The sequence below is a fragment of the Carassius gibelio genome, chromosome B2 (assembly GCF_023724105.1).
Source record: "Carassius gibelio isolate Cgi1373 ecotype wild population from Czech Republic chromosome B2, carGib1.2-hapl.c, whole genome shotgun sequence".
Taxonomy (NCBI): domain Eukaryota; kingdom Metazoa; phylum Chordata; class Actinopteri; order Cypriniformes; family Cyprinidae; genus Carassius; species Carassius gibelio.
Window position 1 is genome coordinate 2,626,362 of NC_068397.1, and position 16,750 is coordinate 2,643,111.

General features: G+C 37.3%; 2 protein-coding genes across 3 annotated transcripts; one reads left to right on the forward strand and one right to left on the reverse strand.

Annotated features, from left to right (window-relative positions):
- Window positions 1-118: 118 nt before the first annotated feature.
- si:ch211-188c16.1 (uncharacterized protein LOC562677 homolog) lies at window positions 119-8,945 on the reverse strand. 2 transcript variants are annotated; one of them, XM_052547648.1, is made up of 17 exons: window positions 8,778-8,945; window positions 7,704-8,538; window positions 7,412-7,573; window positions 5,813-6,236; window positions 5,630-5,745; window positions 5,526-5,551; window positions 5,333-5,370; window positions 5,205-5,243; window positions 4,724-4,856; window positions 4,415-4,574; window positions 2,927-3,050; window positions 2,623-2,657; window positions 1,894-1,957; window positions 1,779-1,813; window positions 1,644-1,707; window positions 504-588; window positions 119-389 (listed from the first exon to the last, which is right to left on the reverse strand). In XM_052547648.1, exons 1-16 carry the CDS (start codon window positions 8,784-8,786, stop codon window positions 516-518), a joined length of 2,337 nt encoding a protein of 778 aa, XP_052403608.1. In that variant the 5' UTR covers window positions 8,787-8,945; the 3' UTR covers window positions 119-389; window positions 504-515. The 2 variants fall into 2 exon arrangements, with proteins under 2 accessions (XP_052403608.1, XP_052403607.1); XM_052547647.1 differs by having other exon boundaries at window positions 5,333-5,373.
- A 449-nt stretch (window positions 8,946-9,394) lies between these two features.
- Window positions 9,395-16,511, forward strand: c8a (complement component 8, alpha polypeptide). The gene is made up of 11 exons (XM_052547480.1): window positions 9,395-9,776; window positions 9,838-9,946; window positions 10,474-10,621; window positions 10,704-10,851; window positions 11,038-11,227; window positions 11,870-12,052; window positions 12,865-13,105; window positions 13,224-13,343; window positions 13,454-13,611; window positions 15,035-15,260; window positions 16,076-16,511. The coding sequence occupies exons 1-11, from the start codon at window positions 9,460-9,462 to the stop codon at window positions 16,222-16,224; spliced, it is 1,989 nt and encodes a 662-aa protein (XP_052403440.1). The 5' UTR covers window positions 9,395-9,459; the 3' UTR covers window positions 16,225-16,511.
- Window positions 16,512-16,750: the final 239 nt, after the last annotated feature.

Genomic DNA, 16,750 nt, shown 5'->3' on the forward strand with positions numbered 1-16,750 from the left:
GTGGCCGAATAGTTTTGAGAAAGACATAATGAAACAGTCAGTGATGTGCATAGATCTCATAATGTACAGTTTTATCAGCGGTTGAAAACAAATAAAGGAGAAAACAGGTAAGACTCACTGCTGTACACACATCCATTTATTTTGTATTTTATTTCACAAGTTTCATTACTAAACAAACACGTTATCAGACCACCAACTTCCCCAGATGCATTTTAATAAGTGCCACATCCCCATTTCATTAAAACCCCGAAGCTGTCTTTGTTTTGTCATTCACCCTCAGTCTACCACTGCTTGCTCACACTTCAACATTGAAGATATTATTTATCAAAATGCTACACTAGAAGTTGTCTTTTGTCCTTGGTAATGATAGAGGAATGCCGTGAAAGTCACTGTGGAGGGAAAAATAAAACAATCAGGGTATGTATTTGCTGGTTAGGGTTTCTCTGACTGGCTGATATGAATGGAGTAATGATCCACACACACACACACACACACACACACACCTCAGACGCAGCTCACAGAGAGTCAGCGTAGAGAGCTGGAGGAGGCAGGAGATCGATGTCTGCGAACTGGAAGGTTTCTGCCTCTCTGTGGAGAACACGGGGAGAAATACAGACGAGACATCAGTTAAAGAAACTGACGTGATCACACAATCAGGCTTTACTGCCTCGGTTTCTCTACAGGATTAAAAACCTGACTACTGAATGATTAATAAATAAGAGTAAGACTCTGGGACATTATGAATAGTACTAATTGTATTTTAATTTTGATGACTAATCAAATGTAGCAGACAAGTAAAACAGTGACGACAAAAAGTCTGGTTTTAAGAAAAGATTGCATTATTTCTATATGTGACTCTGGACCACAAAACCAGTCATAAGATGTATGCATCATGAATAAATCATATTTCCATTGATGTGTGGTTTGTTCGGAGGACAATATTTGTCTGAGATACAACTATTTGATTAATCTGGAATCTGAGGGAGCAAAAAAATCTAAATATTGAGAAAATCATCTTTAAAGTTGTTCAGATGAAGTTCCTAGCAATGCATACTACTAATCAAAAATGAAGTTTTGATATATTTATGGTAGGACATTTACAAAATATCTTCATGGAACATGATCTTTACTTAATATCCTAATGATTTTTGGCATGCAAGAAAAATTGATAATTTTGACCCATACACTGTATTTTTGGCCATTGCTACAAATACACCCCAGAGACTTAAGACTATTTTTGTGCTGCAGGGTCAAATATGACGTTGGAAATATAATATAAAAATAACTAAAGTATATAAAAGTAATAGCAGTAATTGTAAAGATACTAATAAAAATGTAAAAATAACTTCAGAATTAATTTCCCGTGTAAAGTCTGTCAGTCCCTTCATCTGTCAGGTGTTATGAAAGGGGTCAGGACTCAAGAGGTACTGCACAACAAGTTATCCATGTAAACACATTAATCATCACGAAGGGACTAAAAAATTAAAATTAAAAAAATGTACTTTAACCATATCACCAGTGCTCCTGAAAGAAGTGAGGAACAGTACATAAAAACATCTGGGGTCTTATTGAATAACTCTTCAAATACTGGTGTGCACCTGCTGGACATGAACAGTTTATCTGCAGCGTCAAACCACACTCACTGTGTCTGGACGTCTTCAATACTCCAGTCACCGAAAGGATGAGGAGCAGAAGAGTTCTCATCAACTGAGCAGAGAGAGGAGACATGATGAACAACAACACAACACAACACGAAATACATTCAACCACATACTTACACATCTCAGGCATGGAGGACGCTTTGATCTGACTCCTAGAAAGAGACAAACACAATCAGCGCACGATTCAGATAAACGGCTCAAATCCATTTCATGAGACGAAGTGGAGGCTTACGCATTTTCAGCAGACAGCGAGAGCGTGTCATCTTCATACATCCACTCCTCGCTGTCATCAGTGACTGGACCAACACACAAATCATCCACAGTTTCATCCAGAAAGTGACACAACGACATCTTTTGATATCCACATATTTACGTCTTCTCTGCACGGTTGAGAAAATCATAGACTGGCCCAGACGGTCTATCATTAATTAAAAGTTTTAGGGCTGCTTTGCTACCTCTGGATGCTTTCGACGTGTGAAAGGAAGCATTTGGGAGGCAAATTCATTCCAGTTTCAGAAAGCAGGGCACTTTCAGGAACTAAACGCGCTTCAAAAAGCACTTTATTGCTAATATTTGTAGAAATAGCCAAAAAAAAAAAAAACTATGCCAAATGTCTTTTGGATATTAAGTAAAGATCATGTTCCATGAACATTTTGTAAATTTCCTACTGTAAATATACTTAATTTTTGATAAGTAATATGCATTGCTAAGAACTTCATTTGAACAACTTTAAAGATGATTTTCTCAATATTTACATTTTTGCAGATGCAAAAATGTTCTGCAAAAGATGCAGGAAGATCACTGGATGGTTATATAATGAGAGTCAAGTCTTATTTTCAGATTTAAATAAGTGAAATAAATAAATCACAGAGATCCGATATTTAATGAAGTGCAAGGGTGCCAACATTTTCGACCTGGACTGTATAAAGAAAACAAAAAAAGGAGAAAAGAGAAAACTTACAGCTACTGGTGAGCACAGGATTCTGATGAGAGGACCTGCAAAGATCACAGCGTCTCAGATTTAGATCCACCGTATCGTGTGAGGATGATGTGCTTCACATATTCTGTTAAAACTATATTTCAGCTTCCTAAAAATCCTGCTATTGCTGCTTGCCACTATATTTATTATTATTTATTCAATCAGATGAGTGCAGCAGCACATACGGTCTTCGATCGACACAGAGAATACATTAAAGTGTACAATTAAACCAATGCATGTTGTGTCCAGGTATGAACATGCTGTGTGTTGCTGGTTTGCTCTTTACCTGCTGCTGATACTAAGGTTATCTCCGTCGGTTTGGCCTCGTCCAGTGGCCTGTGACACCTTTTTTCCCAGCTCAAGCATCTCCTTAATGTTCAACTCCACGTTCATCACAGATATATAGCCATCTATAAACACAAACACAGAATCAATCAAGTGAAGCTGTGTCAGCGACAAGAGTGTTTTCAATCATTTTCTCGGGTGATGTTTTTGGACAAAGGGAGCGACGTATTCTGGGGTGTCCAAACATTTGAGAAAAGCAGTGAAAGGGTGTTTGTTGTGAATATTTATTCATTTCTGCAGCCTTTGTTTAGCTCACAGGAAGCATTTAAAACTGCATGTAGTGGGAAATCTACTCACCCTCCGATAAAAGTTGATCTAGTTCACATATTTACACATGTTAGAGGGGACTTACCCGTTTAAAAGCTTTTTGCTCCGCATTAGCATATTAGGTTTACATTGAAATGTAATGAATTAAATGCTTACATCTGCCTCTAAATGTTTCAGGAAATCTCAGGAGATATGTCGTCCTTGTAAGGGTATAAATCAAGATACAAGACATGATAAAATAGAAAGATCTGACAGTCCAGGTTCCATGTTTAGTGTAATAGAAGTGATATTGTGAAAGAAATTTAATGATTTGTGAGTGACTGAAAACTGCATCAAATAGAGCCTGGCTTATTTATGGTATAGAGCCCAAACAAATGCTCACAAAAACCACAATTTTTATAAGATCGACTTCAAATTTGGAACAAAACTTGGTTAGATATATGGCTTTGATTGTAGTACAACATATATATATATATATATATATATATATATATATATATTTATATATATATATATTTTTTTTTACTGTTTTTCATGAATGTATACAAGGGCGACGTATCCTGGGGGATACAAATATTAAAATCAAAATTAAGAATATGAATAAAACGTATCATTTGTAGTCCCAATAAGATGGAAAATAGCAATAAATTAGTTTGCTGATGTGTTTTTGGGTTTATTCATCCCAAAGAGTGGTGCAGGAAAGAACATAGATGTGTGTGACCCTGGACCACAAAACCAGTCTTAAGTTTCAATTTTTCAAAATTGGAGAATTATACGTTATCTGAAAGCTGAATAAATAAGCTTTATTTGGCAATATTTGGCCGATACACAACTACTTGAAAATCTGGAATCTGAGAGTGCAAGAAAAATCTAAATATTGAGAAAATCATCTTTAAAGTTTTTCAAATGAAGTTCTTATCAATGCATATTACTGATCAAAAATTAAGTTTATATATTTATGGTAGGAAATGCACAAAATATCTTTATGGAACATGATCTTAAGTTGATATGCTAATGATTTTTGACATAATTTTGACTCATACAATGTATTTTTGGCTATTTCTACAAATATACCCCAGAGACTCTAGACTGGTTTTGTGCTCCAGGGACACACATATATTGTGCATGACTATGAGATCAGAGATTGTCAGGATTGCCTCACATCTGTTGTCGGTGTCTCTAGCGAGCCATTTGCCCTTGGGGCAGTTGACGGTTCGGATGATGCTGATGAGATCCCCACTTTTGACGGCCAGGTTGTACTTTCTCAGTTTGCTGTCTGCCAGCACTCTGGCGTGATACATGGGCTCTTCCAGTCCAGTGATCTATTGAGAAACACATCAGGAACTGCATTCACTTAAACATGTGTGTGTGTACTCGTGCAGTCCAGTTAGTTTGAAATACAGTTGCATCTAATGTGCCGACATCCACGGAGTATATTAGGTGTGGTTTGAATGTATGCATCTGAATTCACCTTAAACTTCTTGTGCATTTCATTTCTCTTTTTATCCTTCTCTTTCTGTTCTTTCTTCTCCTTCTCCAGACGCTGCTTCTCTTTCTTCTTCTGCTCTTTATCCTCAGGATGTTCAGGACTCGGCTGCTTCTTTCTGAAACAATCACACATTTCTTGCAAGTCAGCTTCTGTGAGGAACGACTCTTAACTTCCTTTGATCTGAATCTATATTGGCAAATATCATCTTTAAAGTTCAAATGTAGTTCTTAGCAATGCATATTGCGAATCAGAAATAAAGTTTTGATATATTTACGGTAGGAAATGTACAAAATATCTTCATGGAACATGATCTTTCCTTAATATCCTAATGATTTTTGGCATAAAAATATATAATTTTGACCCATACACTGTATTTTTAGCTATTGCTACAGATATATCTGTGCTACTAAAGACTGTGTTTGTGCTCCAGGGTCACATATCAACAACGAAAGAAACATAATACCTATCATGCTGGCCATTTTGATCTTCAGCTGCATTAGACCTTCGAAATACAGTTAATAAAACATTATTTTATTAAGCGGTGGACTGCATTTCACAAACAACAGTAGAGTGAAATAAAAGCTGACAAACCACTGAGTGACATGCCATATATTCCTCCATGTTTCTTCCTTCTGTCAAACAAATCAAGAGAGATCCAGAAAACTAACATAGCATCATGAATGCATCTTACATTATACATAATATCGACCTCTAAATCATCAAATAATGTCAACTAAACTATACATGCAATTTAATAAATGCCAAATATAAGACAGCCACTCACCACAAGACTGGTATCAGCATACGGGTCTGAAATGGAAAACACGTAAAATCAAATTTTCTATTGGTTTTCTGTGAATGAGACTGTATGTGTGGCATAATACTCACTCTTAGGAGCTCCTTTACACTTATACGAGCTCTGAGCTAATGGAAACCTGGGGACTGCTTGCACATCCTCATAAACATTATCAAAGGATTCATGGAAACACTCTTGTTTCGAAGACCTGAGGGAAAACAAAACTTGACTGCAGTGTAATGAAAGAGAATTCATTTCAGGAATAAGACACATACACTGGATGTGATGGCAGCTGGTGTTCTCTGCTCAGGCTGAAGGAAGTGTGTGACCCATTCGGTCTCAGGTCAGAGGTCACCGGTTCTGTACTGGACACTTCTCTCACTTCCTCTGAGGACTGACCGAGAGCGTCTTCTAAACGCATGCTCTTTGGACGAAGAGGACTCGGACATCGCTGGACCAACACAGCCTGTGAACGCAGGCCGTCGTCTTCATCTTGAAGAGGAAGAGGAGGAGGAGGAGGAAACGAATCAAGCTCTGGAAATTCAGTGGCCTCCAAGTCCAGGGCCACCAGGTTTATGCCATTACTGTCTGTAGCTTCCGGTGCAGAAATGTCAAAATCAGGAAATTCAGGGGCAGGAACGCTTGCGTCCTCGAGTGATGCATTAACAGTGGCCTCCAGCTCAGGCTCAGGCACAGCTTCTGGAAAACAACGTAACAAAGTCCTGTTTTAAATGCTAGTAACATGCCATTTAACAGATGTAAGACTGCACATTCTTCAGTACATTACTGCAGCAACCTGATTATAACCTACATTCATTACTTCACACTTATGTGCCTCTAGAAGCTTGTGTTCTGCAAGTGAACAGCGCTTTGTTCATCCCCAAAGAAGCTCAAGATCTCTTTCACAGACTTTTAAATTAAATGTTCCCTTCTGGTGGAATGACTTCAACTCGATCCATCTTCAAGAACCGGCTTAAAACACATCTCTTCCATCTTTATTCGACCCTTTAACTTTAGCACTCACTATTCTAATTCTATTTTATCTATTTGTTTTCTTTTTTCTTCTTGTTCTATTTGTTTTCTTTTTATTTCTGCTAAATGACTAAATGTAAAAGTTAAAAGCAATTGATCCTGTGATGGCATAACTGAATTTTCATTATTTCAGCATGAAGGATTTCTGGAGGATAATGGGGATATTGTAGCTCAAATATTAATAATGGTATCAATATTATTGTTGGAAATAGTTTTTGCTGCTAAAAACTTGATGCATTTTTATTTTAGGATTTTTTTGATGAAAGTTAAAAAGAACAGTATTTAGGCTATTAAAAAATATATATTTTATAACATTATAAATGTAACTTTTGAACAATTTAATTCATTCTTGCTGAATAAATGTAATTTCTTCCTTTTAATTTTTTTTTTAATTTACTCTAAAATTTTTGAATGTTAGTATAATCACATTTTTCAACAAAATATTTGTTTAAAGGGCTCATATGATGCTTTTTTAAAGATCATTATTTTGTTTATTTGTTTAACATTGAAGACTAGATTAATAGCTGCTCAAAAATCAGCTTTGCCATCACAAAAATCTTTTTTTATAAATAAATGTATTTTAAAAAATCCTATTTACGTTTGTTCATCAAATGAACGCAGCCTTGCTGAGAAAGAATATTTGATTAATATAATAATATTCTGAATAAATCCTCTTTATGTTGAACCCTGTATTTATTTATTTCTTTTTACATTTCAGGGGTCTTACTGCAGAAAATTAATCTCACGGACACAGTATTCAGTCTAGCACTGAGATGAATTGACATAGTACGAGTGAAAATCAAGGAACAATCAATCAAAAAATGAAGAGAACTTCTACAAACCAGTATTAAGTGCTTCGCTTGGTTCACAGACAAGTCCAGTCTTATATCTGCTCAGATCCACATGTGGGGGTCTAGGAGGTTTTGAGGGTGTAGGACCTAAGGATGCCAGGTCAGGAAGAGGTTTGCACGCTTTCTGACCATGCACCATTACAGAGACGGTGCCTAAAGTACGAGAACAGGTGTAAAACAATCTATTCCTCATTGAAGTAACTTTACATCTTGTCTCTCACAAGCTCAAACTGCTAACATTCATATGCATCCACGTAAAATATTCCACAGGTTTGCAACTTACTGTGTGACACTGCATTAGCCTTCAATGGAGAAAGCTCTGGGTGACCAGTCTCAGATTCGGTAGAGGATGGAGGACTCTCTGTGAGCTGCACTGGTGCTTTACTGGAGTAGAAGCCCTTTGGTCTGCCGCACACCAACAGGTTCCTCTGACAGAGCTTCCTCTTGGCTTTCTCTAGTGTGCTCAGGACATGATGGTCAAAGAAATGAGTAACGCTTCCCGAAGATGAATCCGTCAGCGAATCGTTTGGGGAAGCGGAGCGATCTAGTGATCCAGGATTTGACGCCCTGGTCTCTTGGATGCCCCCTTCTCCCGAACTCCTGGACTCTTCCACCTGAGCATTAAAAGTGCCACTGTTTTTCAAACCCCCCAGACCATTTTTACCTATTTCTTTAGTGCACAGTGAACCTCTGGCCGAGATGAAAGGTGTAGGAATTGGTTTCATGATGCATTTCAAAGGCGAGGTGATGCCCTTTGAAGGAGGTGCAGAAGAATAATGCTTTGGCTCGCTTGGAAGTGGCAACACGAGGGGCAAATGGCGAACTTTGAGTGACTGCCTGTTCTGGCCATCTCCAGACATACAGACCTCTGATGTATTGTCTGGGAAAGACACAGGGCGTCTCCCGGAGGGTGTTTTCTGGTCTTCTCTCACAATGACCCAGGGTGGACCGGCGGTCTTGGTCTCCAAAGCTGAAGAAAGGCTCATGGTTATCAGACCAGAGCGGCTCTTGACTGATGTTGGGAGGCGTTTGGGTTTGTCAGGAACCATAGGTCTGTGCCTCGCCTGGATCTCTTCTTGAAACTTCGCCCTTAAGGATTTGAAATTGTTGCAGGCTTCCTACAGCCAACATAACATTTAATCAGTTAATTAACAGATACCATTTTAGTGTAATGTTCAAATAGGCAGGCGTTTAAATGCATGATTATTGTTCAAAATTATGCAATTAAAGTACAGCGACATTAAACAAGGACATATAAGCAGAATACACGTAACGTGAAACTCTACATGGCAAATTAGCACATGTTCGGCGTCTTTATGCGTAGCAGTTTGTTGTTTATACCAAACAGTTTGTTTACCTCCTCCATGTTCGTTTAAATTTTCCTTGTCCAAGCGCGGGTTACATAAATACTACATAATATCTTCAAAACAAAACAAAAAACAACAACAAAAAAGCTATCACAACGCGTCCAGACAGCGGAACACTGTTCTTATCGTTTGAATTAACTTCCAATCATACTCTGGATGACTAATGAATATTAATTACGTTGCGTGTGCGTCGGCCGGTACTCCTATCTGATTGGATAGAATAGAAACGTTAAAAAGCGGGCGCCAGTACCAGACAAATAAAATAACCTTAATGATTATATAATATATCACTTGGATTATTTTATTTGCCCGCTACTGGCGCCAACTCTTGTCTTTAAATCTGTATCTTTTATGATGTCCAATCAGGACACTCGACCTAATTAATATTCATGAGCTAAAGGAGACTTCCACAGAGTAGGAATTGTTTATTTATAGTTAAACATCTCGATTAAACATGACATATTTCATTTAAGATAAGTAATACGACCCAATGAACCTTTTTAAAAAGGTATTTTAAACGTATTTTTAATTGCACATTGAATCATGTTGTGTTTTATGATTGTATACATTTTCTAGTAGTTTTCCATTTTTTCTTCTTCTTTTTAAAGTGTGCAATGTGAAACAGTCAGTTGCAAACTGGTGATAATTGCTTTAATCATTTATTTAGATTCAATGCAAGTCCTCAACCTGCTGTATTTGTTCATGATAAAGTTGATAATGTTTCTTGTAAGTCATGTATTTGCTCGGAGGTGGAGTATTCTGGGCAAAAGTCAGGTTTCCCCCCCAAAAAAAACCATGTCAATCATTAATAATACTGACAAACATTTTGTAGACTGGACCCAGAAGACTCGGATCAATCTCAAACCAACTATTTCAGCAATGTGCAGATTTGTGTTTTCTATTTGTGCGTTTGGATTTGTTTTATCATGTTTCAGTCACCATGTTTCTGCCAGATTTACTGATGACTTCCTACAATCATCAAGCAACAGGTAATACTTCATTTCAGGAGCTTTGCGTGTTATACCATGTTAATATATTTGATCTCTCCAGGGCTAACTCTTCGAGACACACCAGAGGAGTCCATACTCCTGCTCCCATTGACTGTAAACTCAAGAGCTGGACGCAGTGGTCACCTTGTGATTCATGCAGAGAGAGGACGGTAAAAACACTTTAAAACCTGGATATAGTCATGGAAAGTTCAAAGAATCCAACAGATATGGAAAAGAAAGTCTCTATTTTGTCTATTGTAATGATGCATCTTGAAAAAAAATAAAATAAAATGAGCAGCCTATTTCATGTTGAACCCCTCATGATTTATTAAACTAAATTTTTTTTACTTTAAAACTTTTAAAACCACAAAAAAGATGGTAAAAATTAAGTTTTTTATCTGTCATTGCAGCAGAGGAAAATTTTAAATATTTGTTTGTTTATTTATTACATATTGGTATATATTGGTATACACACACACACACACACACACACATATGCTTCTGGTGTATGCATTAAAAAAAAATTACATACATAATTGCATAAATGCATAATATGCAAAAAAAAAAAAAAAAACATGCAAACATTTTAATATCATTTGAATTAAATGATGTTTAACTGTCCAGTATATTTGTTGCAACGGTTGACGCACACTTATAAACTGATGATAATCTTTCTGACGTGACTGATGTCTCACAGATTCGCTTCCAGTACTTGGAGCGAGCGTCTCAGTTTGGGGGGCAGAAGTGTGTGCACAGTCAGTGGGATGAAAGACAGTGTCCAGAAGAGGGCGAGTGTCTACTTCAAGAAGACCACTGTGGGGACATGTTTGCTTGTGGGCCCAAAGGTTGATATTTCTGCCTGCATTTCTTATATGTGTTTGTCTGTATGTCTTTTGAATGTACTGCATGCTGTATGTGTTCTCGCAGGACGCTGTGTTGGACAGCAGCTCCGATGCAATGATGAAATAGACTGTGTAAATCACAAGGATGAGACTGACTGCGAGGTGATAAACAGAAGAGAAACCAAATGTACCGACATGCTGACTATACCAGGAGCTGAAAGAGCCACTCGAGGGTAAGACCTACAGCAGACTGATTGTTTGGGTGCTTCCTGCTGAATATCAGTGAGATGCAGTACAAGACCAAATGCATTGGTTACACATCCAGAAAAACGAGTTAAATCCACACTACACCACCACAGACATACTGCATGATGGACATGTATCCAAATTTTAAAACGAGTTGGTTTTTACTTCCTCAGATATAATGCATTATCTGGTGATTTTGTGAATCATGTTCTGGACCCAGCGTACTTTGGAGGCGTTTGTGAATACATCTATAACGGGGAGTGGCGGAAACTCACCTACGATCCTTTCTGTGAACACCTCAGTTATGATGATGCTGAAAAATATTACCGCAAACCTCACAACTTCCTCTCATATCAAATAATGGTATAATCTCATGCCTCTGCTACTTTAAAATCACACAAAATAACTGACTTGTTGTTTCTTTCCCATTCATACTGTATATATATATAGAGAGAGAGAAAGGTTCTTAGTCACTTTGTGTTATGTATATAAATAACTTATTAAAACATATCTATATTATGGCTTATAAATGCAATACAAAGCATGACGGTTATGGCATGTGGATTCTGAAAAGATTAGAAGAGTATGGTTGAAAAACAGGGTCCATATTTTATCTCAAACTTGGCTTTATTAAGTGAAATGCAACTTTTCAGAATTAATAAACACTACTTTTTTTTGGCGCATAGTGGTTTAGGGATGGTGTAATTTAAATAGAGACAACATACTGGATGTTTCATGTTTTATTGCCATATTTTATACTTTAAAGCCAACAAGTTGGCTGAGACTGTAAACATGAAACTGTTCAGTGTTCAGTTTTCCTGCGTTTAAACTTTGAGGCTGTATAGGGATAATGAAACTGAAAAGCCGGCCTTTGTTTAATGCTTTCCATTTGACCAAAACTAATTGGCATAACTGTGCAGGTGGAATCCGTTATTCTAGCATTTAATGTTCATTCTAGCATTACTGGTTTAGGAAGCCCTCACTGACGATGTTTATGTCCCTCAGGCACAAGCATCTACAGAGGCAGCATCAGAATATTTTGAGGACGCTGTTAGCTTTCTCAAGGCAAGGCAGACAGAAATATCCTTTAACGCTGGTTTGACGAGGAGAGTCGCTTTTTTGGAAATTGGTCACGATGTTAGTGCTGAATTAAAGTTTCTACGCAACGTATCACAATACAATAATAAGGTAAAGTAATACATTTTGGCTAATATTTCTACTTAACTACTTAAGCAGTGCTGGATAGTAACTGATCACATGTAATCAGTTTCCAAAGATAAAGTACTTGTAATTAGATTAAATTGCATTTAAAATACTCATAATCGGACTACAGTTAATTTTATTTTATTGATTACATGATTACATATTATTTAATTACACAACTTATTAATAATTTATTGATTCTCACTAATTCCTCCTTTTTTCTTCTTTTAATTGTTTCTTTCCAAAATAGCCTATGGTTAATTGACGCAGTTTTGTGGACATTCACACAGAGATCAGTCAAATATTGATTGAGTAAATGTAAGCTCTTGACATTAAAGACAGCATAGTATGGTGATTATAAAAACTGCGCTCACAAATGTAAAAATGCCACTAGAAATCATTTCCAGGGTGGCAAATATTGCACAGCAAATCTGGCACAGAAACTGAATAAAACAAAATTTCAATTAAAGTTAGAAAAGTTATTCAGTCAAGAGCAGTGAGTCTATTTCCTTCACTGTCTTTTATTGTTTGATTAACATTGACACAGACAGAAGCAGGTATGGTATAGACTTCTGTCACTTTATAACCTCCAAAATACTAATATGCATGCATTTCCTTTCATTTGCATGTTTGATTGGTTATCCTTACAACTGTAAACTTGTAAATTACTCTCAGTTTGAGCTGAGTTTGACTCAACCGACTGCATGACTTCAACTCATTTTGTTTTTCTGACCTCACTATAAAGCCTGGATAATGCCTTGGAAACTGCAGCCTTTTCATTATTTCTGCATGTTTAGGAGGTGGGCTTTGTCAGGCTAGTGTCTACAGTACAGACCGCTCAGTTTAAGATGAGAAGCAGAGACTTGACTCTGGACGAGGACATGCTCTGGGCTCTGGGTGATCTGCCTGATCAGTATGATTTTGGTGCATATTCCCAGTTTTTCAATGAGTATGGCACACACTATGTCACAGAGGGTACCATGGGTGGAGTCCTGGATTATGTTGCTGTTGTGAACAAGAATGCCATGCAAAGAAATGGTATGAAAATTATATTTACAAGCAAAACTGTATCACAAATAAATGACTGGACTGTATTTTCTAACTCTGTTTTAAGTAAGAAAAACTAACTTCTTTACCACGTTCTTTTCACTGTTAGAAATGACTGGGTCACAAATCGGAGGATGCCTTGGTTCATCTTTGGGACTGACAATCGAACAGAGTACAACGATTTCAGTAAAAGGAAAATCATGTAATAAAGGTGGAAAAAAGATTACGAGTAAGCACCTTGGAGCACCATGCATTTTCAGTTCTTATAGAACTATATTACATTAAACTTATTAAATGAAACCTTTTTTTTAAATATTATTGTATTTTCATCTTCTACAGTTGAGGATCAGTCCAGCAGTGCTATTGAGGATGTGTTGGGCTTTGTAAAGGGGGGACACACCGGCTCCAGCACTGGAAGTTTGGCTGTCAAAGATGCCAAAAGTTACCAGGACTGGGGAAAGAGTCTCAAATACAACCCTGCGCTCATTGAGTTTGAGGTGCATTTGCCTGACTAACTTAATATACAGCACTTGTCATGTAGTTATTCCATGCTTCAGTTATTTCATGCACTAGTACTGTTAAAAGAGTGATAATCAACACTACGCCACGTCTTGCACTTGGATGAAGGCTTATATTCTTAAGCCCATGATTTGACTTGATGAATGGATTTGTTTTTCTTGGGATGACATAATTGAACATGAAGTTTGATCAGGGAATACGAATTAAGTAAACAGCAACATTTGTTAGCTGTAATGAAACAAGTAGCTAGTAATGAAAATAGTGATTTTGTTTAGGTTGCCAGATCCTAAGCTTCCAGGAGGGTTATAGGGACACAGAAAGTCAGAAAGGTATTTTTGAAACAAGATCGTGTAGGCATTTATACACAAATAGAAGAATTTTGAAGTCAATCCTGAAGTGTACTGGAAGCCAGTGGAGGGTTCGCAAAATGAGGCTAGTGGCATGGTCATATTTGTGACCATTTTTAAGACATTTGGCTGCAGCATTTCTAACCAATTGAAGTCGAGCTACCTGAGACTTTGAGCTAGCATAAAACAGAGAATCGCAATAACGCAAACGCTCAGTTATCAAAGCATGGATAACTGTCTAAACATACCTTTCAGACAGAAAATGTTTTATTTTAGAAATCGAATGAAGCTGGAAAAAACTTGAGGCAATGACAGAGGATACATGTTCATTGAATGTTACTAGAAACTCCATTAATGTACAGCCAAAGTTTGAGCCAGGAGAGTAGAGTGTGTAAAGCAGTCGTCTGCAAAAATATTGAACAATTCTACACACTTTCTCAAAATCGAACTTAAAAAACGACTGTTACAAAGTAGAGATGTGGGGAAGTCCAGAAATGAGCGAAGCAGCAGAGGAGGTAAAATTACCAATGCTAACGTAGAAATACCTCTCAGATAGAAAAGATTTAAACCAGTTAAAGACTGAACCTTTCATCCCCACATGGAATTTTAATCTAGATAAAAGCAATGTGTGATAAGTCTTGGATTATGAGAATCACCTGCATCAGTATAGCTATATAAATTTGATTTGAGACTCTCAAAAGAGCAGATTAAATGCTGTGGAATGGTTAGAAACCTGACTGAAAGATCTCAGAGGTTTGATTCTCATTCAAAAATGACAACTTTTTCCAAAATCTTGGAGATAAAAGGAACCACAGAGATTGGACGAAAATGATTTTAATGTATCTTAAGAAGAGTTATTGAGTAGAGGGGAAATGGTTTCCACATTTGTTTAAGAGGGATAGCAGACCAGGGCCAACAGAAGCGACCACCAGTTTAAACATCTGGGGATGTATCACATCCTGCGGGAAAAAGTTTTATATCAACTATATTCGTTATTCATTATCTCTTTGTGTAGGCTGCAAGGGTTTGAATGGCCATTGTGGTTCTGTCATAGGTGTCACCGATATTTGAGCTGGTGCGTTTAAGCACAGCAGCGGAGCAGCTTCGCACAAAGTTGCCCCATTTGAAGATGGCATGGGAAGAGTACATGCAGACCTTCAACCCGTGTCACTGCGTCCCCTGCATGAATAATAGCATTCCTGTGCTCTCCAGGACTGACTGCAGTTGTATATGCAAAAGTGGTTACAGAGGTGATGCCTGTGAGGAGACGGAAAGAAAAGGTAATGTGCTCTACCAAAGTAATGTGATCACAAGTTTGTGTTTTTGTGCAGTATGACCTTTTTTTCTGTGATCTTAAGTCAGTATTTTGAATAAAACCACTTGCTTTGCTTATCCCGTGCAACACACGAAATTCTGATGTGTGTGGGAGGTAATGTCTAAATCACACAAGTTCCCTAGTTAATACTAACCCTGTGCAAATAGCGCTTGCTAAGTATTTTACAGCTTCAAATGCAGCTCAGCTAATCATAATCAAGTATCAGAAACAATTATTACAACAGTGTTTTAGTGACAGTTTTAAACAAATCTTGAATGCATTGCAAATAGCTTTGAATAAAAGTGTTCTTAAATGAAATGCAAATGTCTTTCTGGCATAGTAGGAGTTATAGTGGGATCAGGACATCACTCGAACCCAAACCTGGGTTTCCCAACCTTGTTTAATTAGGAAAAAGTAAAAAATGTGTAGTGTTTGCCTATCTCGAGGAAGAGGGTTGGGGGAAAAAGGGTCTGTGTAATAACTCACACTTACGTTCTTTGTACTTAACTACTTTGCTTTTACTAATTACGTGATGCATTTCCTGTATTTGGTCCTAGTGCTCAAATGGGCTTGGAGACTCATCTCTTCACCAATACAATGTGCAATATGTTATGTTTTGCAAACAAATGATATGCAGTTTCTGATTTAACTTATGTTTGAGTTTGGATTTTAATTCCTGAACATGATGAATGGTAGGATATACTTAAGCCTCAAATATGCTATCGAGCTCAGTCCTGAAGATCAGATCATGTATGTTAAGTTATTTTCTCCCTCTGACAGGCCCTACTCATGGAGATTGGAGCTGCTGGAGCTCCTGGTCAACATGTGTGTCTGGAACAAAGACACGAAAACGGGACTGCAGTAACCCCCCGCCAAAAGACGGTGGCCTGCCTTGTCAAGGAAGCAGTAATCAGAAGAAACGTTGCTAAAATCTAAATATACTCATTGTGACAGTGTCCTGTCATTTATACTAGCTTAATGCCACTTCTTTCTACTTTCTGTCTGCTGGTTTGTTTTTACCGTTACCAGGTTATGTTGTTCAATTTAGTTTAAATATGTGTTTTTGTTGTTGAAATATCTGATTTCAAGTCCGACTTGTGGTCCTTTTCCGGTCATGTTCCCCTCGTTCCTCTCTCTATACTTTCATATCAACATGAAGGCAGAAAAGCACATAAATATAACCTGAAAAATAAAAAATGTTTCATTTTAAGGAAAAGTTCACTTAAAATTTTCTTGTGATTGATTGCAATGAGATTTCTAATGAATGTGATTGAGATTTTAGAGAAATATTTTTTTTTTCGAAGAATAACAATGTCAACGTTACACGTTGTGTAACCCTTGTTCCCTGAAGGAGAGAATGGAAATATTGCATCAACACTGACATTGTGGGTGTCACTTGGGAGCCCCAATCAACTGAGCATTATAAGTATTGAGCAAAGACTATTGGTGAGTGGA

Excerpts from the sequence above, each read along its gene's own strand:
- c8a (XM_052547480.1), top strand. The coding sequence starts at position 9,460 with ATGCAAGTCCTCAACCTGCTGTATTTGTTCATGATAAAGTTGATAATG. Across the intron at positions 13,106-13,223 it reads GAATGCCATGCAAAGAAATG|AAATGACTGGGTCACAAATC; the intron begins GTATGAAAATTA and ends TTTCACTGTTAG. Across the intron at positions 15,261-16,075 it reads TGAGGAGACGGAAAGAAAAG|GCCCTACTCATGGAGATTGG; the intron begins GTAATGTGCTCT and ends TCCCTCTGACAG.
- si:ch211-188c16.1 (XM_052547647.1), bottom strand. Across the intron at positions 5,244-5,332 it reads ATATGGCATGTCACTCAGTG|GTCTAATGCAGCTGAAGATC; the intron begins GTTTGTCAGCTT and ends TGTATTTCGAAG. Across the intron at positions 589-1,643 it reads ATTGAAGACGTCCAGACACA|AGAGGCAGAAACCTTCCAGT; the intron begins GTGAGTGTGGTT and ends TGTTCTCCACAG.